Below are 26,965 nucleotides of genomic sequence, written 5' to 3'. Positions count from 1 at the left end.
GAATGATATAAATCTTTATAAATTCAACAGAAATTTAACTTAGACCTCTGTGATCATAGGAAATAAAGTCTTTGATTAATATCAATTAGGCCAGAGAAAGAAAACACAGGTAAAGGCATATGCCTGGAATGTGGCTCATCCTAGTTCCATCTATGGCACCACATGGCTCCCTAAAGACCATCAGGTGTCGGGCCCGGGCGGTGGCGCTAAAGGTAAGGTACCTGCCTTGCCTGCGCTAGCCTTGGACTGACCGCGGTTCGATCCCCCGGTGTCCCATATGGTCCCCCAAGCCAGGAGCAACTTCTGAGCACATAGCCAGGAGTAACCCCTGAGCGTTACTGGGTGTGGCCCAAAAACCAAAAAAAAAAAAAAAGACCATCAGGTGTGGTCCCTGACACCTCAGAACTAGGTGGCAATAAAGCCCGGAGTTATTGACTGAGAATTAATTACTGGGAGGTGCCTCTGGGCTTTTTGAGAATCACTTGGGAAGCCACAAAATCAACTAATTAAATGAAAGCCAGTTTACTGGACCAGAGAGGTAACTCAATAGGCTGTAGAACATGTTTTGCAGGCAGGAATCATGGGTTAAATTTCAGGATCCCTACACACTGTCCATACAGTGGGCACTGTGAATGTGGACACTGTCCACACAGGATATCTACGCACTGTCATCCCAGTCATTGAGTTGAGGGTAGCCTCTGTGTACCACTGGTTGTGACCCAAAATAAATAACCATGTCAAAACAATAATAAAGAATATTTACATGCATATTATTCATTGCATGTAAGAACAGGATACAGAGAGCTAGTACAGTTTTTTGAGAAATCCCCGTATTGTTTATCATAAAGGTGGACTAGATGGCATTCCCATCAGCAGTGAATAAAAGTTTCTTTCTCCGGGCCCGGAAACAAGCAGCCGATCCAGGACTAAAGGTGGTTGGTTCGAATCCCAGTGTCCCATATGGTCCCCGTGCCGGCCAGGAGCTACTTCTGAGCAGATAGCCAGGAGTAACCCCTGAGCACCGCCGGGTGTGACCCAAAAACAAAACAAAACAAAACAAAACAAAACAAAACAAAAGTTCCTTTCTCTCCACATACCCACCAGCACTAACTGTTCTTGTTCTTTGTGATGTGTGCCAGTCTCTGTGGTGTGAGATGGTACCTCATTGTAGTTTTGATTTGCATCTCCCTGATGACTAGTGATGTGGAGCATTTTTTTATGTCTTTTGGCCATTTGTATTTCTTCTTTGAGGAAATGTCTGTTCATTTCTTCTCCCCATTTTTTGATGGGGTTATATGTTTTTTTTTCTTATTAAGTTCTTTTGTTTTTGTTCTTGTTTTTTTGTTTTGTTTTTTTTGGGTCACACCCGGTGGTGCTCAGGGGTTACTCCTGGCTGTCTGCTCAGAAATAGCTCCTAGCAGGCATGGGGGATCATATGGGACACCGGGATTCGAACCAACCACCTTTGGTCCTGGATCGGCTGCTTGCAAGGCAAACACCGCTGTGCTATCTCTCCGGGCCTCTTATTAAGTTCTGTCAGCACCTTGTATATTTTTTATATTAGTCCCTTGTCTGATGGGTAGTGGGTGAATAGTTTCACCCATTCTGTGGGTGGCTTTTGTATCTTAGGCACTATTTTCTTTGAGATGCAGAAGCTTCTCAGCTTAAGATAGTCCCATCTGTTTCTCTCTGCTTCCACTTGTTTGGAGAGAACTGTTTCCTCCTTGAAGATGTCTTGAGTCTCAATGTCATATAATGTTTTACCTACATGTTGTTTTATATACCTTATGAAAATTGAGCCCCCATTTGATCCCAGCTATTCCACTCCTAGGGATATACCCTAGGAACAAAAATACAATTGAAAAACCCTTCCTCACACCTACATTCATTGCAGTGGTATTTACAATAGCCAGACTCTGGAAACAACCAAGATGCCCTTCAACAGATGAATGGCTAAAGAAACTGTGGTACATATATATGATGGAATATTATGCAGCCATCAGGAGAGATAAAGTCATGAAATTTTCCTATACATGGATGTACATGGAATCTGAGTGAAATAAGACAAAGGAAGAGAGATAGACACAGAATAGTCTCACTCATCTATGGGTTTAAAGAAAAATTAAAGACAGTACTGTAATAATGCCCAGAGACAATAAAATTAAGGACTGGAAGGGCCGAAGGACCAGCTCACAATTTGAAGCTCACCACAAAGAGTGGTGAGTGCAGTTAGGGAAATAACTACACTAGCATCTAGCATGACAATGTTAAAGAATGAGAGAAATAGGGCCCGGAGAGATAGCACAGTGGTGTTTGCCTTGCAAGCAGCCGATCCAGCACCAAAGGTGGTTGGTTCAAATCCCGGTGTCCCATATGGTCCCCCGTGCCTGCCAGGAGCTATTTCTGAGCAGACAGCCAGGAGTAACTCCTGAGCACCGCCGGGTATGGCTCAAAAACCAAAAAAAAAAAAAAAAAAAAGAATGAGAAAAATAGAATGCCTGTTGCAAATACAGGCAGGGGCAGGGGAGGAGGGGGCATTGTGGTAGGAATGTGGCACTGGTGAAGGGGAGAGTATTTATGACTGAAACTCAACTATGAACATGCTTGTAATCATGGTGATTAAATAAAAATTTATATATATGTTATATATATATATATATATATAAATATATATAAAGAGAACTAGTATGGAGGTAAGGTGCTTGCTTTGCATGGAGCTGACCAGGTTTGATCTCTGTCACTGCATATGCTGGTTCCCGGAGCACTGCCAAAGATAATTCCTAAACAGAGCTAAGAGTAGCCCTTAAGCATTGCAGAGTGTGGTCCAACTAACCCCCTAAACTCAGAATGAGTAGCCCGAATGATAGCACATCAGTAGGGCATTTGTCTTACACACAGCTGACCCAGGATGGACCCGGGTTCAATCCTCCGCATGTCATATGGTCTCTTGAGTCTGCCAGAAGCGATTTCTGAGCACAAAGCCAGGAGTAACCCCTGAGCACTGCTGGATGTAGCCCCCAAAGAAACAAACAAACAAAACTCAGAATGATTTATAAGGCAAAAAATTATTTGTTATACTATGTACACTTCTGTAAATAGTAATACAGAAGGCTCAAATTGCACCAACCACAGCCTAGTAAATTCTTAGACTTTAGTAACACTACAGAGAGAGATGGAACTGGGTTGATTGAAGGTTTTATTTTGTTTTATTTTTGTTGTTTTGTTTGGGGCCACATCAGTGGTGCTCAGACATTATTCTTGGTGGATGGGAGAATGGGAACACTGGTGAAGAGAAGGTCACACTGGTTGGTGGTGGGGTTGGTTTTTGAACATTTAATGCCTGAAATGGCTGTATTATGAACAACTCGATTATCCATAAAATAAAAATAAAAATTATAAATAAAATAAAACTGAAAAGAAAAAGAAACTGTAATAATATTTCCAAGTGCAAAAAAAAAACAAATTTTATGAGTCTGGTTATATCAAATTGCTCTGAAATCTGGACTAAGACATTTCAAAGTAGTGGAGCACTTGCTTTATAGGTGGGAGCACAAAGTTCAATTCCTAAGCATGGCGGGGTCCCCTGAGCAGTGCTCAGAGCAACCCCTGAGTTCCTAGCACAGACAGTGGAACCCAAAACAAAGCCTACCCAAACCCCTTATGAAAAATATTAATAGAAATCATCTATTTTGTAGATGGCCTCTAATCTCTAAATTAAAATGAAAAGTTCTAATATCAACTTTATTTTTTATTTACATCTTTTTTGCAGCTTTGGGGAGAGTGTTCAAACTCGGGGCTAGGACATGTGAGTCAGGTATTGAACCCCTGAATTACTTCCTCAGCCCTAGGAAGTAACTTCACTTTTAAAATGTGAGCAAGGAGGCCCAGAGAGCTAGCACAATGGCAGGGCGTTTGCTTTGCACGAAGCCAACCCAGGACGGATAGTGGTTCTATTCCTGGTATCCTATGTGGTCCCTCGAGCCTGCCAGGGGTGATGTCTGAGCACAGAGTCAGGAGTAACCCCTGAGCACAACCCAGTGTGACCGAAAAACAAACCAAAAAATGTGAGCTAGGGGCTGGAGAAATGCTTTGCATCCTGGAGGGAGGCTCATGTTTGAACCCCTGAATGTCACCATGGAGGAAACCTGGAATACAGAGCCATGAGTAGCCTCTGAGTACCACTGGGTGTGGTCCCCACACCAAGAACAAATAAATAGAAATAAAATGCAATGGCTGAAGAGATGGGACAACAGGTAGGGCACTTGTCTTGCAGATGACTGACCAGGTTCTACTCCCAAGCACCATATAAGGTCCCTCAAGCATGACTGGAGCAAGCCTGAGCATAATAGAGCCAGATGAAAGCCCTAAGCACTGCTGGGTTGAATCACAAATAAAATAAAGAGAGGGTATGAGGCTCAGTAGTCAACCATGGCCTCTGTGTGTGAAGCCCTGGATCCAAGCCCAGCTCCACAAGTGTAGATAAATATGAGTGAAGACAAACTGTTATTTTCCTCCCTTTTCTTATCTTTTTCTTTTCTTTCTTTCTTTTCTTTCTTTCTTCTTTCTTTCTTTCTTTCTTTCTTTTCTTTCTTTCTTTCCTTCTCTTTCTCTCTCTCTTCTCTTCTCTCTCTCTCTCTCTCTCTCTCTCTCCTCTCTCTCCTCATCTCTCTCTCTCTCTTCTCTCTCTCTCTCTCTCTCTCTCTCTCTCTCTCTCTCTCTCTCTCTCTCATATTTATGGGCCACACTTGGCAGGCTCAGGGGCCAACTCTGGCTCTATGCTCAGAAGTCACTCCTGGCAGACTCAGAGGACATTATGGAATGCCAGGAATCAAACTCAGATCTGTTCCTGGTCGGCCACGTGCAAGGCAAACGCCCTACAGATGTACTATCACTCCAGCCCCTTTTTTGTTGCTTTTGTGGAGATAATCAGGAGTAGCACAAACATGGTTGTGCTAAACATCTTATTGTTTTTTTTTTTGTTTGTTTTTTATAACACCCTGGCAGTGCTCGGGAGCCATCCAGAATGCCATCCAAATGCCAGGTCACCGTGTGCAGGGCAAGCTCCCTACCCACAGTGATGATATCCTGCATCCCCTCCCCTCTTGTAGTGCTGGGACTCTCATAGAGCACAGTTGTAGTGCTCAGAACCTGTGGGGTGGTGCAGAAGACATATTATTCCTGGCCTCCAACAGAGACTTTTTTGAAAATGCCTTTTTGTTTATCTGAGTCTGAAAGAGAAGTGCCTTGGTCATTGAGGATAGTAGAGGCAGTGGGCCAAGCAGACAGCACCTAAGAATGCCCCCATCTCCCACCCCAAATTCAGTCCAAGCCCTTCCTCCCAGAACCAGCCCTATCCCTGGGGACTGGTCCCCCAACCTGGGGCGGGGTGCCTGTGGATCCCCGCAGGAAGGAAGATAAGTCTGGAGAAAGTCCTGCAAGGCAGGGAGGTGGCAGGCAGGGAGGTGGCAAGGGAATGGAGTCTTGTCAAAGATCCATCCTGGTGCAGTTCCAGACTGTGAGTCACCACTGGGCTCTCCGGTCACCAGAGAAGCTGCAGTCTCAAGGTGACTCAGCAGAATCCTGCAGAGCCCTCTGGGGGTCTGGGAGGGGGGCCTGGAGCCCTCTGGACACCAGAGAGATTTGCCTCCCAGCCAGCTGTATCTCACTGGAAAAAAAAACTCATCATTTGGGCTTCTGAAGCCCACACTTGGCCCTATTCCGAATATGAAAGGTCTTTTGTTTTTCTGCAAAGAACAGGTTCAGGAAAACCTTTTAAAATATGTTCACATCTGGCAGTGCTCATGGGGTTATTTGGGGATTTTAAGGATATTAGACTCTACTATCCCCAGATTTGTGCCCCTTTGCTTTTCCAGAATATCCTTCAGTATGATGGGGTTCAGAGCTGAGATCCGCACCTCAGAAAGAAAACTGTCTCACCTAACTCCCAAGGGTGCTCTCTGAATTCAGGATTGGAGCTAGAGGGGACCTATGCCCTCCTATCCAGGGACAATTTCCAGAGACTAGGAACACAGGGGAACCCCCTCCCACCATGCACACACAAAGTGACAGTCCCACATCTGAGGTCACCACAGATTCAGACTTTAAGGATGGAGATAGAGCACTTCTCCCATGTGTTTGTATTTGATTTTTTTGATAATTAACTGTTTTTGATTAGCACTGCTCCTGGTTCTGTGCTCAGAGGGTCATGCCTGGTTGTATTCAAGAGACCATATGCAATGCTGGGAACTAAACCTGGGTAGGATCCATTGGGGCCGGAGAGATAGCGTGAAGGTAAGGCATTTGCCTTGCATGCAAAAGGACAGTGGTTCGAATCCGACATCCCATATGCTCCCCCAAGCCTGCCAGGAGTAATTTTTGAGCATAGAGCCAGGAGTAACCCCTGAGCGCTGCCGAGTGTGACCCCCCCCCAAAAAAAAAAAAAGAAAGAAAGGGCCTTGTATGTAAGTAGTCTCTACCTACTGTTAGTACCTCCAGTCCCTAACATTTTTTTAAGTGATTATTATTTCTTTTCTTTAAATACCACAATTTACAAAGCTTTTAATAACAGTTTAGGCATTCATTATTCCAACTCCAAATCCACCAGACATTAACATTTCTGTAATGAACCAGCAGAACACACCCACCCATGGGCAAGGCCCATAGAACCTTCCCTCCTGAAACATAAATAGTCCCTCCCCAAGCTGGGCCTGCAGTGACAAGTTGTATCTGAAGCTGAAAGTGAGGTTCAGGCACCCCAGCTCTGATTGAGAAGGACCTCCAGAACCATGGTTCCAGGTATGTGCGCCCCCCCCCCAACCTTGGCTTGGCTTTTCCTCCAAGTAGATGCAGTTTTTGAGGACAGAATGGTATGGTAGAACCTGGACCTGTTGCAAGCCTGGTGTGATGGTGTGATCCATTCTGGATCTCTCTCTCTCTCTCTCTCTTCTCTCTCTCTCTCTCTCTCTCTCTCTCTTCTCTCTCTCTCTCTCGCTCTCTCTCTCTCTCACACACACACACACACACACCTTCTCTTTCTCCTCTTCCTTTCTTCTTATTTCTTTTCTCTTATTTCTCTTTCTCTTTCCATTTCTTTCTTCCTTTCTCCTTCCTTCCTTCCTTCCTTTCTTTCTCCTTCCTTCTTTCTTTCTTTCTTTCTTTCTTTTTCTTTCTTTCTTTCTTTCTTTCTTTCTTTCTTTCTTTCTTTTTCTTTCTTTCTTTCTTTCTTTCTTTCTTTCTTTCTTTCTTTCTTTCTTTCTTTTCTTTTCTTTTCTTTGGTTTTGGAACTATGTATGCTCATGGTTTATTCCTGGCTCTGCACTCAAGAATTACTCCTGATAGTGCTCAGGGAACCATATGGGGTGCCAGGGGATCTAACCTGAGTCAGATGCAAGCAAGGCAAGCGCCTTACCTGCAGTTCTATTGCTCTACCCTTCTTCCCTTCCTTATTTCCTCCCTCCCTCCCACACTCCTTTATTTCCTTCCTCTTTCTTCCCTCCTTCCTTCCTCCTTTCCTTTCCTTCCCTTCCCTTCCCTTCCCTTTCCTTTCCCTTTCCTTTATGGTTTTTGGACTACACATGGCAATATTCATGGTTATGCTCCTGGCTCTGCACTCAAGGGTCATTCTTGACAACTTGTGGTGCTGGAGATAGAACCTGGATCAGTCACATGCCAGGCAAGCACCTTACTCTCTGTACTACTTCTCTAGTCTCTCAGTTCAATCTTGCTCAAGATTTGAATCTTGGGGCCAGAGAGATAGCACAGTGATAGGGAGTTTGCTTTGCATGCAGCCGGTCCAGGACAGACAGTGGTTCGAATCCCGGCATCCCATATGGTTCCCCAAGCCTGCCAGGAGCAATTTCTGTGTGGAGAGTCAAAAGTAAAAGAAAATTTTGAATCTCAATTTCTTTCATTCTAAACTCACTGGCACCCATCCCTCTTTGTGCTCTGGGGAGGCATCCACCACTGGGAATATACTTGCCACCCACCAAACAAGTAGAGGGGCTCAGGGTGGGTGTTAGACTAGCTGAGACCCCTAGGTGTCTGGTGAACCTGATTTGGGGAAGGAGCTCTCTATCCCTACTAACTGTCTCCTGTTTCTCCTCATTCTCCTGTGCTGCTCCTGTATCCTCAGATAAAATGTTAGCAGTTCACTTTGATAACCCGGGGGGACCGGAAAACCTTTACATCAAGGAGGTACCCACACCGAAGCCCGGGAAGGGGGAAATACTTCTGAAGGTGACAGCCAGCGCACTCAACAGAGCCGACCTCCTGCAGGTTCCTACCTGGGTCCCCCTGGGCTAAAGGGAGGTGGTAGGGTCCTGTGTTCTCAGCATGTCCCCCTGCCCCAGAAGTTCCAACACATACCTCCTGCCTCCTGACACAGACTAGGAGTGGAGACAGGATTCCAGATTGCCTGTTGCATACTGCAATGTGAGGGTACATAGCTAGGATCCCTTCTCATGGCTACCCTCCAAGTTCACACACACCCACTTGCTATGTGACCTGAACTTGCTAGCAAGGCTGGGGAGTGAAGGGGCACATGTTAAAGCCTCTAGAGTCCCACTGCTGACCTGACATCTGGGAGGAAGGAGCATCAGACCTCCAAGCCACCCTCCAGGGTCTCCAGCACTGACCTTTCTAAGGGAGCCTCTCCCAGAAAGGCCAGGGAACTCGCTGTTTCCAGGAGGACTGTGGGGGACAGAAGCTTTTGTCATCCGTACATGCCCTGGAGACAGGAGGTTCACCAGGACCCGCTTATATCTCTGTGCTCCCTCTCTCTGCAGAGACAAGGCCAATACTCCCCACCCCCAGGAGCCAGCAACATTTTGGGACTCGAAGCCTCCGGACATGTGGCAGAACTGGGGCCTGGCTGCCAGGGCTCCTGGAAGATTGGAGACGCAGCCATGGCTCTGATGCCTGGTGGGGGCCAGGCTCAGTATGTCACCGTGCCCGAGGGGTTCCTCATGCCTGTCCCTGAAGGCCTGAGCCTGGCTGAGGCAGCTGCAGTCCCAGAGGCCTGGCTCACAGCCTTCCAGTTGCTGAATTGCGTGGGTAAGGAGCCCCTACCCCGAGTGCCCCGTCAGCCCCACTGTCACCTAAAGCTAAGGGCTGTCTCTCACCTGGGCTCTGAACCTTCAATGCTCACCTTATGGTCCCTCCTGGATCCCTTGTGTCCACGGGGACGGTCCCTGCAGAGATATCCTTGGATAAACAAAGTTTGGGGTGACACAAGGCAGCATTGGGGCTCCCAGGATCCTGTCAGTTACTCGTTCTCATTTTCAGTGAAGGTCAAGGACTGTCCTAGAGTCCCTCAATGGAGATCCAAAGGGCCCATAGGGGAGGCACCTGGTCCATTGGTCTTACCCTACAAGGCACCTGTACTGCTCAGGCCTGGCCCCAGGACTGTCAGTCCTGTAGTTCCCTAGAGCTGTGGGCAGGAGGCGCCATCACCATGGGTCTGAGCTGCCAAACCTCTCTCCACCCAGGGCTTCTCCAGTAACCTGTCACCTCACCTGACCCAGCCTGGGCTTCTCTTTCACTGACAGTCAGTCCCCTGGGTGCCCTCCAAACCACACTCACTCCCCACCCCACCCCAGATCTTTTTTTTTTTTTTGCTGGTTTAACTGTTTCTAACTTGGGTTCCATCACAGGCAAAGTGAAAGAGGGGGAGACAGTCCTCATCCATGCTGGCACCGGGGGTGTGGGCACTGCTGCCATCCAGCTCACCAGGATGTTTAAAGCCGTCCCACTGGTGACCACAAGCCCCCAAGATAAAATCGAGATGGCCAAGAAGCTGGGTGCTGAGGCCGGGTTTGACTACAAGAAGGATGACTTCTCAGAGGGGGCATTGAAGCTTACACAGGGTATGTTGGACCGGTTTGGGGGCTATGAGTATTGGGAAGAAAGGCCTAGCTTTCTTAGACCCAGGTCCTTATCCTCTAATTCCATGATTCTTTTCTAGTCTACCTCCTCCTCTGTCATCAAATTTTTCTTCCTCCTTCCTCTTTTTTTGTCTTAATAAACTTTTTGATTGAATCACTATGCCACCAATATCCTCAGTTTCCCTCCCACTCTCGCAACCTGCCTCTATTCTCTATTGCAGACATTTTTCTTCTCTCTCTCTCTCTCTCTCTCTCTCATTTACCTTTTAGACACTGTGGTTTGCAATAGTTACTGAAGGAGTATCATGCATACACTTTACCTCCTTTCAGCACCCAGTTTTTGTGCAGAGGGATTATTTCCAACTCTCCTGGTTATAGTGGTCCTTTCTCTACCCTAACTGCACTCTTCCACTATTTGTGGCAAGCTTCCTACCAGAAGGACTGGTCCTTCTGGGCTTCATCTCTACTGTCTTTGAGTATTATTGTCATACCATGTTTTTTTTAATATATACCACATATGAGTAGAATCATTTCTATGTCTATCCCTCTCCCCCTGATTTATTTCACTCAATACTCTCCACATCCATCCGTATACAAGCAAATTTCATGACTTCATTTTTCCTAACAGCTGCGTAGTATTCCATTGTGTAGATGTAGCTTTGTAATAAATTGGCACTTTCAGACATTTCTGACCTCAGTTTCTCTGGGTTAGGAATCTGGGGTCCTACAGCTCAGGATCTTGGGGCCTTATAAGGCTACTATCTAGAACTAGAGGTACCTTGAGGCTGGACTGGGACCACAGGCCTTCTAGCTACCTCTTGTCAGTAGGTGAGAGTGAGAGAAAGCGTCCTAGATAGAAGCCACAGCCTGATGACCTGATTTTAAAAGGGACACACTCTTACTCCTGCCAGGGTCTACTGGCTAGAAGTGTATTTAAGAATCCAACTCACACCCCAGGAATGGGGCCACCCAAAGTTGTAAAGAACAGGAGGTGAAGGTTTCGAAGACCACCTCTACTTTCTGTCATTCCAGCTTGCCCTTCTCCTCCTCAACCCCTATCCTGCTGTCTGTTCCACAAAATCTAGAAGCTGTCTGACTCCTCAGGATGAGGGGCCAGAATGATAGCACAGCACCAGGGTGTTTGCCTTGCATGAAGCTAACTCAGAACTGACCTGAGTTCAACATCTGGCATCCCATATCCCCTGAGCCTATCAGGAGTGATTTCTGAGCTCAGAGCCAGTGTAACCTCTGAATGCTTCCGGATATGGCCCAACTCTCCCCCTAATAAGAAGCTATGATCACGTATGTGTGTTCACCAATGTGTACATACACATTTTGGGCCACATTTGGCTGTACTTAGGACTTATTCCAGGCCCTGCACTTAGGGATCATTCCTGCAGGCGCTCCAGGTACCGTAAGGGATGCCAGAGATGGTACCAGGGTCACCCACATGTAAGACAAACACACTTCTATTTGTTGTACTATGCTTCTGTGATCATATTTTCTGTATGCTTTTCGGAAGCCTGCTTGCTTCAGGAGAAACCAAAACAGATGGTCAAGTTTGGAATCCTCCTCCTCTTAGAGATTTAGAGATGGGTGTCCCTTGAAGCTCCCAAGTCACCAGTGTACACCAGGGATTCTAGAACTTTGATTGTCAAAAGGAGGAAAAACCCAGAAACTGTCTTCTCAGAGGGAAAACAGAGCACCCTGTATCCTGCTCCTTGGAGTTGGGACTTGGGCCCACTTACCTTTGTTGAGTGCCGCTCTTGACTTACTTCGTCTGCCTGGGTCTTCTGAAAGGAAAGCCTCTGTAGGTCTCCATGTTGCCTGCTCCCCTCACATCACACACTCTAAGATGACATGAGCACCCCAACTTCCAGAGAGTAGTATCTTTATTCTCCCAGATTATAGGGCAAGACTAGTGCCCAGCGGGGAGTTGGGGCATTTGTGTGCACCCTGACGGAGTTGTCATTCTCTCCCTTGGGTGTTCTCATTGAAGGTGTAGGAGTCAACGTGATCCTGGACTGCATTGGGGGCTCATACTGGGAGAAGAACATCAACTGTCTGGCCCCAGACGGCCGGTGGGTGCTGTATGGCCTCATGGGGGGAGCCGAAGTCAATGGACCACTGCTCTCCAAGCTTCTGACCAAGCGAGCAACTTTGCAGGCCAGCCTGCTACGATCCAGGGACAAGAAAGTAAGTGACAGCCAACAGCAAAAATGAACTAGGCCCGGGCACTACCCCACTGGTACTTGGTTGATTTGACTCCCCATTAACCACTTTTCCCTGGCAATACCAACTTACCCTCCACTACTAGGACAACAAGGTTGCCCTATAACCTTTCTCCATCAGGCTGAAGGCCTGGGATCTAGCTCTGTGGTCAAATACTGGCCTTGCATTGGGGAGACTTTGCATGAAATTTGTCCACCCAAGTTATTTTTATTTTGTCTTGATTTATTTTTGTTTGTTTTGGGGTCACATCTGACGGCACTCAGGCATTACTTCTGGCTCTGTGCTCAGAAATCGCCCCTGGCAGGCTCAGGGGGGCATATGGGATGCCAGGAATCAAGGTCCATGCAGGGTTGGCTGTTTGCAAGGCAAACGCCCTACCACAGTGCTAAAGCTCCAGCCACCACCACCCCCAAGTTCTAAACTGAGTTACCTGAGTACCACTGGGGGTGGCCCCCAAACAAACAAGTAATAAATAAATAAATAAATAAATAAATAAATAAATAAATAAATAAAGTCCTTTCTAGTGCTTTCTCTTTTGATTTAGTCCTCCCTTCTCCGGAGCTCAGACTTACAGGGATTCCAGCTCTGGGAAAAGTAGAGGAGCCTAGAGAGCTTCAGAGGTTCAGAGTCCAAGGGGGTTGGGACAGGCTCAGGCTCGAACTCTAGAGCCCAAGATAGTTCTGAGAGGCCACCTGGGTGGGGGACCCCGACATTCCTGTCATTTGAGGAGCCCTTCAAGGTGGGAGGAGAATGAGGGAGCCCACATCCCTCACCCACATGCTGTTTTTGTGCTGCAGTATAAGGAGGGTCTGGTGAAGACATTCACAGAGAAAGCCATCCCCCACTTCTCTCCGGGGGGCCCAATACAACTGAAGCCAGTGGTGGACAACATCTTCCCGCTGGCGGACGTGCAGAAGGCCCACGAGCGCATGGAGGCCAACCTGAATGTGGGCAAGATTATCCTGGAGATGCCCTGACGCAGCCTTCTGGTGGCCGGTGGGTATTGGGGCCCTCTGGGAATTGGGGGGGGGGAGGCATCGGGAACCTGGGCAGGCCTGAGACTGATGGGGATGGGGGGGCTATATGTCGAAGGGGTGGGTTAGTGGGTTAGTGGGTCCAGGCTACCTCCCCACATTGTTGTATCACGGGATAAGAGGCCACTGTCCACCTGCTTAGCCAGTTATGCATCACTTGGTGGCCAAATACTGCCCAGACCAGGGGGTCTTCAAACTATGGCCCACGGGCCACATATTGTATTTATTCCCATTTTGTTTCTTCACTTCTAAATAAGATATATGCAGTGTGCATAGAAATTTGTTCATAATTTTTGTTTTTACTATAATCTGGCCCTCCAACAGTCTGAAGGACAGTGAACTGGCCCCCTGTTTAAAAAGTTTGAGGACCCCTGGCCCAGAGAGATCAGGACTCTTTTTTTTTTTTTTTGGTTTTTGGGTCACACCCGGCGGTGGTCACGGGTTACTCTGGCTGTCTGCTCAGAAATAGCTCCTGGCAGGCACGAGGAACCATATGGGACACCGGGATTCGAACCAACCACCTTTGGTCCTGGATTGGCTGCTTGCAAGGCAAACGCCGCTGTGCTATCTCTCCAGGCCCTTGAGATCAGGACTCTTTAAAGTCAGCACCCAGGGGCACAGAAGGTAGTATGCTTGCCTTGCATGCAAACCCACCCTAGTTCAATCTCCGGTATTCCATATGGTCCCCAAGCACCACTAGGAATAAGTCTGGAAGGCAGAGCCAAAGTAACCCTGAACATCAGAGTGTGGCAAAAAATAAAACAAAACAAAACAAAACAAAAAAAACACCTCACCAATATTATGGGAGCAAATCAACATATTCAAGAGAGCATAGGCCTCTCTAGAGAGTAGCCAAGTGATGGGAATTGGTTACATGCCAAGAGGAAAGGGTGTATGCAACCCCTTAATGGAGTGCATGCCACTTGCTTTCACAAAATGCCTTCTTTTATTTATTTCTTTGGTACCAGGGGTGAACTCTAGACTTCAGGCTTATGGAGAACATGTTCTAAGTCCCATCACTGGGCTACAGAGCTGCATTAGCTTAGGGCTTTCTGTACGGGTGAAGATTCATCCCTGCCCGGGCTGGCACTAAGTCACAGGTACCTACCTTTCATGTGAGAGGCCCTGGGTTCAATCCTCAGCACAAGGTGGGTAGATGGGAAACTCACTGCGAGTGCATTAGCAAGGAAAAAGGATTTGGGGTTCAGACGGTCTCTTGTTTCAGTCCTAAATGATGTTCTTATGTGCTCAATGTTCACTCAGGTCCAGCCACAAGTGGAGGGAAGAAAAAAAACTCCAGGATTTATTGCTGACACCAACCCAGATCTCCTCGAGATACCCTTCCACCTTGAAGTACAACCAGAGATGACTTCTCATTCACTTTCCCAACCAGCCCGATCTGAACCCTAGTCCCAGTCTGAGAGTAAGAGGGATTTATTTGAGACAAGAAGTCTATTATCTGAATAAAACTGTTGCTGCTGTTGCTTTCTGCATCAACCATTGTCTTCAATAATTAGTCTTGGAGCAGTCAGTACCCAAATTTGGGTTCACTTAACTAGCATCCTCTGGGGGACATACCCCAAAAACCTTAGGGCCAGATTTGATAACCCCTCTCTCATATCTTCATATCCACAGATCACCCAGTGATAGATTTTATTTTCTGTATCACTTTTGTCTCTTTGTCTCAATTTCACTTCTTCCCTAGCCCAAGCTATAATCACGATTCAACCGGGTCACAACAGTCCTTTCTAAACAATTTCTCTATAATTTCTTTTCTTATCTCTTCCACATAGTATATTACAATAGAAATGAACTCTTTGGGTCTAGAGTTATAGCACAGCACATAGGGCATTTGTCTTGCACATAGTATATTACAATAGAAATGAACTCTTTGGGTCTAGAGTTATAGCACAGCACATAGGGCATTTGTCTTGCATGAGGTCAACCCAGGTTTGATCCCCAGCATCCCATAAAGCCTGCCAGAAATAATTTCTTTCTTTTTCTTTTCTTTTCTTTTTTTTCTTTTTTTTTTGGGGGGGGGGTTGTGGTCATCTTTTTGTTTTGTTTTTGGGCCACACCCGGCATCGCTTAGGGGTTATTCCTGGTTCTGCACTTAGAAATTGCTCGTGGCAGGCTCAGGGGACCATATGGGATGCCGGGGATGAAACCCGGGGTCCATCCCGAGTCGTGTTGCAAATGAGCCCTTGATGGGCTGATTGATGGAGGGATGGAGGATGTCTTTCTCCTCCAGCTCTGAGCACATGTCTGCCACCCTGTTCAGCTGGCGGTTCTGAGATGAATGCAGCAGGTATAAAGCTAAAAGGCAGTCAGGTTTCAGAAGATAACAGCTTTATTCAGAGGACATGGCTGAAGCCAAAAGCCCCAGAATGAGCCCTCGAAAGAAGCCCTTGCCTTCCACAGACCCTTGCTTTTATACATTAGAATCACGTACCACCCTAGGGTGGGAGCAGAATGCCAGGTCACACCCTAGTGTAGGGCACAATCACCGATAAAAATAATAATCCCGTGGAAATGTTTACATACACAACAAGTTGTTTGTGTGCCAGGAAAACGCCCCACCGCTTTGCTATCACTCTGGCCTCTGTGGGTCATCTATTATTAGGCAAAACAGATTTCTCAAGGACACATTTTTTATTCTCTATAAATCTGGCTCTGGGCTTTGATTCTCCATCCAATAATCTCATGTCTCAAATATGATCATGGGGTCCAGTCTCTGTTTGCTGGGTGCATGACTGCTGCAGGTGTGATGCTGGGGATGTCCGGAGAATGTTCTGCAAATGGCATCTCCCCCAATAGTCCTGCAGGACCATTAGTCCCTGGATCCTCTTTGAACAGGCCTGGCCGGGGCCTTAGGGGATCTCTGTGTCCAAGATATAAATCTGAATGAGTTCACACACAATGTCATCGATGATTGGTTTGGTTATGTCGTCGCAGAACACCTGCCACCAAGGCTTCCCGGCCTCAGCCTGGGCGGGTACCTTCACCCCATAGGCCTGCAACACCAGGTGGATCACTGCCACGGCTATGTGCTGAGCACGAAAGCGGAGACACAGCCCCCCATGGTAGCTGTCGCGCAGCAGGGCCCAGGCCGTGAGGGCGATGGGGGTCCGCTGCCAGGTGTGGCGGTTCATCCAGTTCTGGAGGGACAGCAGGTAGTGGAGCAGGTACTTATGGGGGTGCTGGAAGGCGACCTGGAAACGCAGGACTCGCAGCACCAGGAGCTCACATTGCACCATGCTGTCTCGCTTCTCCCAGAAGTGGGCATCCAGATCCAGGGGTTCGCTTCCAGGGTGGAGGTACCTGTAGGCCACGTTGATGATGTCCCGGGCTCGCAGGTGCTGCTCCTCCACCTTGCCGGCCAGATAGAGGGAAGACATGGCGACCAAGTAGGGGTCATAGACGTCCTCGTGGGTCTCCCCGAAGAACTTGTGGTAGATGGTGCAGGCGGTGGCGACAGGGACGGAGCGCAGGCCGAGTTGGAAGCCTGCCTGCATGATGAACCTAGTCACCTGGAAATGCAACCTGGCCAAGGAAGGTGGCTGCAGGGCACCCCCTGGCCCGCAGACTTTGGGGACAAGCGCCTCCATGAAGTCCTGCACCTCGGCCCGGAAATCCCCAACCGGATAAAGGGGCTTCCTCCGTCTTCACGTTTAGGCACGCTCCCCCCAATTTTTAGGCCCCTCCCAGGCCGGCTGGTCCCTCCCACCCCGCAGTGCGCATGGCCTGGGAATCTGGGGTGGGGCCTGCCTGGAGTAATTTCTGAGTGCAGAGCCAGGAGTAACCCCTGAGCACTGCCGGGTGTGAGCCAAAAACAAAACAAAACAAAACAAACAAATAAAAAAAGAAATAGTAGAAGAGGTAGGGCAGTTCTTTGCAGCTGTAAAGACCAGGACCCTGGTTCTAATCTCCAGCACCATATAGGATGGTGAGGATGGCCAGGGGTCATTCTTGTTTGTTTGTTTTTGTTTTTTGGGTCACACCTGGCGCTCAGAAATCGTCCCTGGCAGGCTCGGGGGACCATATGGGATGCTGGGATTCGAATCACTGACTTTCTGTATGCAAGGCAAACGCCCTACCTCCATGCCATCTCTCTGGCCCCTAGGGGTCATTTCTTGAGCACAGTCAGGAGTAACCCCTGAGCATTACCAGGCATGGCCCAAACTTCTTCCCAACAAATGCATATTTGGGGCCGGAGAGATAGCACAGTGGTAGGGCGTTTGCCTTGCACACGGCTGCTGATCCGGGATGGACCAGGAATTGATTCCCAGCATCCCATATTGTCCCCCAAGCCTGCCAGGAGCGATTTCTGAGCTCAGAGCCAGGAATAACCTCTGAACGCGCCGGGTGTGGCCCAAAAAGCCAAACAACAAGAAAAAAATCCTCAAATGCATGCATATTTTCTCCATAGCGTGCGCACACACACACACATACACACACACACACACACACACACACACACACACACACCTAATTTACTCATGTCACAGCCCTGCTTAATGCAATTTAGTAGTCCTCCATGGTTGCGGGCTCAAGTCTTTGAATAGACATTAACTCTTTTTTTTTTTTTTTTTTTTTTTTTTTTAGACATTAACTCTCAACTTTACCAACCACCACTCACTCTAAGCTATCTTCCAGCCCTCTGACTTTTTTTTTTAACCACAGTCTAAAGAACCTTCACGTAGGGTCCGGAGAGATAGCATGAAGGTAAGGCATTTGTCCCGGCATCTATGTGGTCCCCTGAGCCTGCCAGAAGCGATTTCTGAGCATAGAGCCAGGAGTAACCCCTGAGTGCTGCCGGGTGTGACCCAAAAACCAAAAACCAAAAAAAAAAAAAAAAAAAAAAAGAACCTTCACAGAGTGATTTGTAGAGGGCCAGAGAGAGATAACAGGACAGAGACATGTTTTTGCATGTGGGGCGACGGGTTTGATTCCAGACAATACAGGTCCCTGAGCACTCCAGAGAGCAGCCTCCAAGCCCAGAGCTGGAAGTTTCCTCCAAGTACCATCAGATGGGGTTACTAAAAAGAGAGGCAGGTATTTGTTGAATAAATCTCACATTTAAAAAAATAGAGGTAGCTTTAAAAATAGGGGCCGGAGAGATAGCATGAAGGTAAGGCGTTTTTCTTTCATGCAGGAGGTCATTGGTTCAAATCCTGGCATCCCGTATGTTCCCCTGAGCCTGCCAGGAGCAATTTCTGAGCTTGGAGCCAGGAGTAACCCCTGAGCACTGCCGGGTGTGACCCAAAAACCAAAAATAAATAAATAAATAAAAATAAAAAGGTGTGTGTGCGTGTATGTGTGTGTGTGTGTTCATGTGTGTGTGTATGTGTGTGTATGTGTGTGTATGTGTGTGTGTAAAGGGCTAACGGGTAAATTCTGAAAATATGTCTCTAAATCAAAAACAAAGCAAATAACCTGGTACAGAACAGTGAACAAGATTATACTATGTTCTATCCTAGAAAAGAAGAATAGTAAGATATCTAGATACAATTTTTTTGTGTGTGTGCTTAAAAAAAATAGAACAAAATGGGGCTGGAGAGATAGCATGGAGGTAAAGTATGTTAGGGTTGCTGGTCAAACAGCGGGCCACAGATCTCCTAGACTGAACACTTGGTCCAGGAGACTGGGACCCCCCACGCCAAGCGGGTCTTCATGGCCGGCCCTGGCAACTCGGGCCCTGGGGGCAGGAGGAGGAGGGAAACCCCCCCTATGTATATTGGACCCCCTGTTTTGTTTGCTAGTAATACTATTTTTCAAAATCGCGTGGGTGCAAATATACTTTTTAAGCATTATCCAAAAATGTTCCTGATCCTAGACTGTTCCTAGGAATAGAATCAGGATGCCCAAGATTCTGATAAAACACTCAAATTGACCTTTATTGTCTAGTCTTTTATGTATTGCCTCTCCCCTCACCCCTGTGTCTCTCCTACCTCCTCATACCCAAACCCTGAACCATTATCTTCCCCTTATTCAACCCTCCTTATCCTCAGTTCCTAATTGGGTAGACACCAAGACTGACCTTCTGCCCCAACACCACCATCCAGCTCCTCATTGAATGACACCCTCTCAGTCCCCAGTTCATGCCTATACAAACAACTACAACCAACATGCCTGTTGACCCATGCTTGGTGGCCCCTCTTGCCCCCATTAAACTATGGACTGTTGCATAATACCAGAATCAGCTTCAGCATAACCCCTAGTTCAAGGACAATATAGGGCTCTGTAATGCTGCAAAACATGTCTCAAACTCAACTATCACCTGTTGTCTTCAAATACCCTTGTTTTCTTTCGTTTTTTTTCTTTTTAAAACATAAAAGGGTCACATGTATCTCTTTTATATATCTCAGATGTATTCCCTTAACATCTATAACTCTTTTCAAATATCCTCATATAGTGACAATTTTGCCCACTAGATTAGTTATTTGATTGTTTGATTTTCCCCCTGTGAGATCTGTTTTATAAGCAATACTGGTAAAAGAGTAACTGTATAGATTTCATGTTTATACCAAGTTACGGGAAATGTTGGACTTTATTCGTTGACCCGCAGATGCACCAACAGTATCTTGTGGCATTGCTTCTCTTTTGCATAGGCACATTAAAATGGGAAAATAATACATATGCAAACAAGTTCTTATCTAATAGAGATGGGAACACAGGCCTTTTACCCTGAACATTGGCATAATGATTTGGCTCAGGCCTCAGAAGAATGGGCATCGCCCACACACACCTGAACAATGGATACCATCTATGGAAACAACCACAATTGTCTTTAACATTCCCAGGATCCAAGCCTCTACCAGAGAAGACCTACCACTGCTTTGGCATTGACTTACTCCAAAGAGTACTCAACACCCAGGCAACTCAGCAACAGTCTGCATGCAGGGCAGATCGCTCTGCATTTAATGATATGCTGAAACTAGAGGATGCTCCACATCAGCCTGACATCGACAAAAGAAATGCACAGAATCCAGAGTCTTTAAATATAAAAGTCTGATACCAACTATAGCTAAAGTGTGAAAAAGTTTCACCGGGACCTTGAGAATGACTGGAGTTGGATAGACTGGTATGCCTGGAACCCAGAGTCTGTCTTATGCCAATAAACTTCTGGGGTGAGGCCTTTTTGTAATCAGGTCAAGGTTTTTTTTTTCCATTTTCTCCATTTTTCTGGACCTATACAAACATTGGCGATTGCCACTATCACACCTTTACTATATATTTTCTTACTCTTATCATTTAAGAAAAAAATACAACTTACTGAACTTAAAAACAAATTACTGTAGTAGAATGCCAGTCTCGAATACAGGCAGGGGATGGGAAGCGGGGAGGGGGTAATGTTGCACTGGTGAAGGGGGGTGTTCTGGTTATGACTGTAACCCAAATATGATCATGTTACTTAAATAAAAAATATATTTAATAAAAAAATAGAACAAAATGGGGCCGGAGAGATAGCATGGAGGTAAGGCATTTGCCTTGCATGCAGAAGGATAATAGTTCGAATCCCGGCATCCCATATGGTCCCCTGTGCCTGCCAGGGACGATTTCTGAGCATAGATCCAGGAGTAACCCCTGAACGCTGCCAGGTGTGACCCAAAAAACAAAAACCAAAAGAAAAATAAAATAAAAATAGAACAAAAGGGGGCCAGAGATAACACAGCGGTAGGGCAGTTGCCTTGCATGTGGCTCTACCCCCCAGCCTGCCAGAAGTGATTTCTGAACACAGAGCCAGGAGTAACCCCTGAGTGTTGTCAGGTGTGAGCCAAAAACCAACCAATTGATCAATCAATAAACTGCTTGAAAAAAAAAAAAAGAAAATAGAATAAAAGATATAAAAGAAAATAGAACAAAAGCTGGAGTGATAGTACACAGGTAAGGCATTTGCCTTGCATACAGTTGATGCTGGGCTCAATCCCCAACATCCCATATGGTCCCCAAACTCTGCCAAGAGTGATTACTTTCTTTTTTTTTTTTTTTTTTTTTTTTGGTTTTTGGGCCATACCCGGCGTTGCTCAGGGGTTACTCCTGGCTGTCTGCTCAGAAATAGCTCCTGGCAGGCACGGGGGACCATATGGGACACCGGGATTCGAACCAACCACCTTTGGTCCTGGATCTGCTGCTTGCAAGGCAAACACCGCTGTGCTATCTCTCCAGGCCCCAAGAGTGATTACTTAATGCAGAGCCAGAAGTAGCCCCTGAGCATTGTCAACTGTGATCCCAAAACAAACAAAAGTGAAAGAAATAACAAAAAAGGAAGGAAGGAAGGGAGGGAGGGAGGGAAGGGAAGGAAGGAAGAAAGAAACTGCAGTGATGAAAGAAAGAAAGAAAGAAAGAAAGAAAGAAAGAAAGAAAAGAAAGAAAGAAAGAAAGAAAGAAAGAAAGAAAAGAAGAAGAAGAAAGAAAGAGAAAGAAAGAAAGAAAGAAAGAAAGAAAGAAAGAAAGAAAGAAAGAAAGAAAGAAAGAAAGAAAGAAAGAAAAAGAAAAAGAAAATAGAACAAAGCAATAGTAAGGTGAGTAGGTGTGTTTGCTTACTTTTTTTTTTTTTTTTTTTTTTTTTTTGTGGATTTTGGGTCATACCCAGCAGTGCTCAGGGGTTATTCCTGGCTCTAGGCTCAGAAATTGCTCCTGGCAGGCACAGGGGTGACCTCCTGCATGAAAGGCAAATGCCTTACCTCCAAGCTATCTCTCCCACCCGGGGTTTGCTTACTTGAGAAGAAAGCAGGGTAGGAGACTCAAATGAGGTAAAGTGAATAAGTGTGTATGTTGTATTGCGGTGGCTGCTTGATAATGAATTTCAAGAAACCACACAACCAAAATATATTGGAGACACAAGTCTAACTTGAAATGGAGTTATCCAGCCCACACTGGAGATGAGACACCAACTGGGACCCAAAAGCAAGATACCCCCAAGGAGAGAACTCAAAGAGTCAAGACTCGAAAAATAGGGTCCGGAGTGATAGCACAGCGGTGTTTGCCTTGCAAGCAGCCGATCCAGGACCTAAGGTGGTTGGTTTGAATCCTGGTGTCCCATATGGTCCCTCGGGCCTGCCAGGAGCTATTTCTGAGCAGACAGCCAGGAGTAACCCCTGAGCACTGCTGGGTGTGGCCCAAAAACCAAAAAAAAAAAAAAAGAAAAAGAAAAATAAAGAAACCACCAGGGTTCAAGACCCTTTCTCTTAACAATGTCCCTCATAGTCTATTTTTGTAGGGAGGGATATAACCACTGGCTGTTGCTCAGGTGTCTGTGTAGTGCCTGGAATCAAACCCAGGTGTCCTGCATGCAAAGCACATCCTCTAGTAGTTCATGGAGACAACTCCCTGGACCCTATCAAAATTTTCTTTAGATGCTTTTGTGCGGGATGGGGTGAAGGAGCTCCCAAGTGCCGACTGAGTGAATCAAAGGTTTCATGAGGTTTCCGGTGCTGCTCGGCCCTGCAGTGCAAAGAATCGCCAGAACCACAACCAGCAGTGCTTGTGCTATCTTCAGGGCCATACCAGAAGATGCCCATAGAGCCTTGTGGTCTGTGAGCTGGGTTGTTCTAGGTCTCCTAGAAGTGGAAGCAGACAGACTGGCTTCTTTGGTGACACTAGGCTTCCCTGTTTTCAAAGTTCACTTAGATTGTACTGTCAACTTGTTCTTGTTGTTGTTTGTTGTTGTTCTTCTTCTTCTCCTCCTCCTCCTCCTTCTCCTGGCCTCCTTCTCCTTCCTTCTTCTCCCTCCTTCTTCTTCCTCCTCCTCCTCCTCCTTCTCCTTCTTTTGGTTTTTGGGCCACACCCTGCGTTGTTCAGACATTACTCCTGGCTCTGTGCTCAGAAATACTCCTAGCAGACTCAGGGAACCATATGGGATGCAGGGGGAGCGAACTGTGTTGTTGGTCATGTGCAAGGCAAATGCCCTACTGCTCTGCTATTGCTCTGGCCCCAAGTTCTTGTTCTTCTTTTTTTTGTTCTTTTTTTGGGGGGGTCACACCTGGTGGCATTCAGAGATGACTCCTGGCTCTGAGCTCAGAAATTGCTCCTGGCCAGCATGGGGGACCATATGGGATGCTGGGATTCAAACCATTGTCTGTCCTGGGTCAGCCACTTACAAGGTAGAAGCCCTGCTGCTGTGCTATTTCTCCAGCCCCAAGTTCTTTTTTTGAAAGCCAAGTATGCCACAGCATTATGTACCACGGTATTCTTCCATCTGTCAGTTCACACTTGAATTGTGTTCACTTTGAGGCTGTGAATGTGTTAGTCTGCGTTGACACCCTAGAAAGTGCTGAGATCAAAGACCACCTTCGATAATGCAAGGTGCAAAGGGGAGTTTATTCGGCTAGCCAAAGTCCAAGTCTCACCCACTTTGGGAAGTCTTGACAAGGATCCCAAGTCAAATCTTTAAATAAGTTTATAGAAAATCACAAGCAGTAATAGTACAATTATTTCATTGTAAAGATGTCTTAATAAATCAATGGGTTTTTTTTCTGGCTCAACTTTGATTGTCTAGGGATGCTCTGATTCAAACCCTGGTTGCTAGGGAGCCTTTGTCAAGGGAGCCTTATCAGTTAGGACTTTCCAAATTCACTCAACCCCTAGGTTCTCATTCCTGGAGGGCACCAACTTTGAGTTAACTCTTCCCTGTCTCAAGAAGAACTACTTCACTAGAGTAAGTGATTAAACCTAAGGGGCCTTTGTTCTTCCCGGAGAGATAGCACAGCGCTTTTGCCTTGCAAGCAGCCAATCCAGGACCAAAGGTGGTTGCTTCGAATCCCGGTGTCCCATATGGTCCCCCTTCCACCCCACCCCGTGCCTGCCAGGAGCTATTTCTGAGCAGACAGCTTGGAGTGACCTCTGAGCACTGCCGAGTGTGACCCAGAAACAAAAAAAGGGGGGGGGCTTTGTTCTTAGAAATACTTCTTTGGGGGCCAGAGTAGTGGCACAGAGGTAGGGCATTTGCCTTGCACACTCTGACCTACTACTGACTGTGGTTCGATCCTCCGTGGTCCCATATGGTCCCCCAAGCCAGGAGCGATTTCTGAGCACACAGCCAGGAGTAACCCCTAAGCATCACCGGGTGTGGTTCAAAAACAAAAAAGAAAAGAAAAGAAATACCTCTATGGTTATAGGTATAGAAATATTGCTTAGGAGGGGTTGGAACGATAGCACAACAGTAGGGCATTTACCTTGCTTGTGTCCGACTTGGATTCAGTCTCTGGCCTGAGCATGCCAGGGGGGATTTCTGAGCTCAGAGACAGGAGTAGCCCTTGAGCACCACTGGGTATGGCCAAAACAAAGAAATAAGTAAATATTGCTCAGCTGAGGGCTGAGGAGCATCTATTAGTCAGCACATAGGAGGAAATGGTTTGCATACATAAGCCTCTGAATCAATTCCTAGCACCACCAGGGGTGCTCCCACACCCTAAGCAAACCACATAGTGCTCAGGGTCAGAGAGACAGCTCCCAAGGCTGGGTGCCATGTACCCAGCCCTTAAACACCACAAGATGTGGCCCCCAAACAAAATATATGTAATAATAACACAATAAAATATGTGTATGTATATCCCCTGCTTTCCATTATCGGAGGTATTTACACCAAAGTAGAACTGGTGGGTCATTTCATATTTTAATTTTTTGACGCACTGCCATACTGTTTTTCCTATCAGTAGTTACAATTGGCATTCCCTACCAGCAGAGGTGGATCCCACAATCCTAGCCACTATCTTTCCTTTTCTGACCTGTGCTCATGGGCCAGTATCAAGCATGTGAATGTCTTACTGCGGTTTTACTTTGCCTTTCTCAGCTGTGGTGGGCACAGTGCCCAGCCAGCCCATCCAAAGACAACAAGATGGGCAGGTTGGCAGACGCCCATCTCAAAGGGCAGGAAAGCCAGGCCTGGCTGGGAAATGGTACTGCCGAGAGCTAGGGTCCGGTTTCCCCAGAGAGGGGAACCTTTGCTCGCTCTCTCTCTCTCTCTCTCTCTCTCTCTCTCTCTCTCTCTCTCTCTCTCTCTCTCTCTCTCTCTCTCTCTCTCTCTCTCTCTCTCTCTCTCTCTTTCTCTCTCTCTCTAATCACTTGCAGCTAAAAGGAGGGAGTCTCTCTCTCTCTCTCTCTCTCTCTCTCTCTCTCTCTCTCTCTCTCTCTCTCTCTCTCTCTCTCTTTCTCTCTCTCTCTAATCACTTGCAGCTAAAAGGAGGGAGAAAGACAAATTTTCCAAAGGCCCATTTGCGGCAAAGAGGAGCTGTTTTTATTTATTGCTCACTCACTTTGCATCTGGAAGGAGGAAAAGGAAGGGGGCGGAGGAGAGCGGCGGGTCGCCCCACCCTCCCTGCCCAGAGTCCAGTCGTCGGTCCGGTGGCGTCAGTCACCCAGTTCCTCTGCTCCAGGACCCAGAGGCACGCGTTGCACCGCCCCGGCCAGCAGGTAACTTAAATGGCCCTAAGAGAAATCGGGGAGTCGGTGGGGGAGATCCAAGCCTAGAGGGCTCTTTGATTCTTCCTGCCCCTCTGCTTTCTCCCCCGGTGGGTCACTTTTCCTTCATCGGTGTCCCCTGGGTAGGGTCCCCTGGGACTTACTGGGGCGCATGAGGGTGGGGAAAGGGCGAACTGCAAGACCAGCGCCTGGCTTAGATGTTGCATGCCTCTAACTTGGAGCTCTCCCTCTTCCCCTCCAGAAAACATGTTGGCGGTGCACTTTGACAAGCCCGGAGGCCCAGAAAACTTGTACCTGAAGGAGGTGGCCAAGCCCAGCCCTGGAGAGGGGGAAGTTCTTCTGCAGGTGGCTGCCAGCGCCTTGAATCGTGCGGATTTACTGCAGGTAGCCAGGGGTTCTTAAAGGCTTCCCTGCAGGGCGTGCAATCCTGATGCTTTTGTTTTGTTTGGGGGGCACACGCGGGGATGCTTGGAGCTGACACCTGATGATGCTGGGGGGAGCCATGAGGTGGCCTGGGATCGAACCCAGTCGGCTGTGTGCAAGACAAAAGACCTGCCCACTGTTCTATGGCTCCAGCCTGGAATGTTGCACCTGTTGTTTTGTTCGCAGGAGGGGTCCTGCATTTACAGGGCTGCAGCCTTTGTTGACACTATGCACCCAGTATTTGCAAATTAGAATCCACCTAGTGTTAAAGGAAGCGGGGTGTGTTCCCCTGATGGCTTTGTCAACTCTTCTGGCTATCATTTGTATTTTACTGATAAAGTTGAGGCATGGGAGGAGTTGGGGCTGAGACCAACCTTGGGGTCTGTGGGCTAAATTGTGGTTCTCAATATTGTTCACTCTGAGTTTGACCCTCTTTCTGCTCTGAGGCCCTACTACTGTCAGGGCCCAGAGACCGAGAAGTTTCTTCATTTGTGGCTGGACAAAGGATCAACTGCAATGGTTGGGGGAAGCAAAAATGGGCACCTTTTGAAATTCCCTTGGAATACCTTTTCAGAACAGACTGAACCAGGACCAGCCCAAAGCATGTGTGCTTTGAAAAGAGCTTCAACTTGGTACATGGAACCTCCACTGAAGAGATGATCAGTGTCTCTCTCTCTCTCACTCTCTCTCTCCTCTGTCTTCTCTCTCCTCTGTCTCTGTTTCTCTCTGTCTCTGTCTCTCTGTCTCTGTCTCTGTCTCTGTCTCTCTCTCTCTCTCTCTCTCTCTCTCTCTCTCTCTCTCTCTCTCTCTCTCTCTCTCTCATGTGGGACCACACCTAGCAGTGCTCAGAAGTTAATATTGGCTCTGTACTCAGAAATCACTTTTGGCAGGCTCAGGGGACCATGATCAAATCCAGGTCTGTCGTATGCCCCAATCCGCTTTGCTGTCAATCTGGCCCCAAGATGTTCAGTT

General features: G+C 47.1%; 3 protein-coding genes across 3 annotated transcripts in view; 2 read left to right on the top strand and 1 right to left on the bottom strand.

Moving 5' to 3' along the window:
• Nucleotides 1-8,136: 8,136 nt before the first annotated feature.
• Nucleotides 8,137-13,090, top strand: LOC126024041 (quinone oxidoreductase PIG3-like). The gene is made up of 5 exons (XM_049784489.1): nt 8,137-8,274; nt 8,784-9,051; nt 9,651-9,863; nt 11,881-12,077; nt 12,911-13,090. Exons 1-5 carry the CDS (start codon nt 8,137-8,139, stop codon nt 13,088-13,090), a joined length of 996 nt encoding a protein of 331 aa, XP_049640446.1.
• Nucleotides 13,091-16,017: 2,927 nt separating this feature from the next.
• Nucleotides 16,018-25,818, bottom strand: LOC126024277 (cyclin-Q-like). Its single transcript, XM_049784671.1, has 4 exons — nt 25,714-25,818; nt 25,507-25,576; nt 25,405-25,411; nt 16,018-16,810 (listed from the first exon to the last, which is right to left on the bottom strand). The coding sequence occupies exons 1-4, from the start codon at nt 25,816-25,818 to the stop codon at nt 16,018-16,020; spliced, it is 975 nt and encodes a 324-aa protein (XP_049640628.1).
• TP53I3 (tumor protein p53 inducible protein 3) overlaps nt 25,539-26,965 on the top strand; it is a 13,275-nt gene continuing 11,848 nt past the window's right edge. The window contains exons 1-2 of the mRNA XM_049784488.1: nt 25,539-25,561; nt 25,812-25,954. Coding sequence (XP_049640445.1) covers nt 25,817-25,954 — 138 coding nt within the window. The 5' untranslated portion in view covers nt 25,539-25,561; nt 25,812-25,816. The remainder of the gene's footprint in view (nt 25,562-25,811; nt 25,955-26,965) is intronic.

This window comes from Suncus etruscus, chromosome 12, assembly GCF_024139225.1.
Source record: "Suncus etruscus isolate mSunEtr1 chromosome 12, mSunEtr1.pri.cur, whole genome shotgun sequence".
NCBI classification, from domain to species: domain Eukaryota; kingdom Metazoa; phylum Chordata; class Mammalia; order Eulipotyphla; family Soricidae; genus Suncus; species Suncus etruscus.
This window is presented reverse-complemented; position numbering and strand designations above follow the sequence as displayed.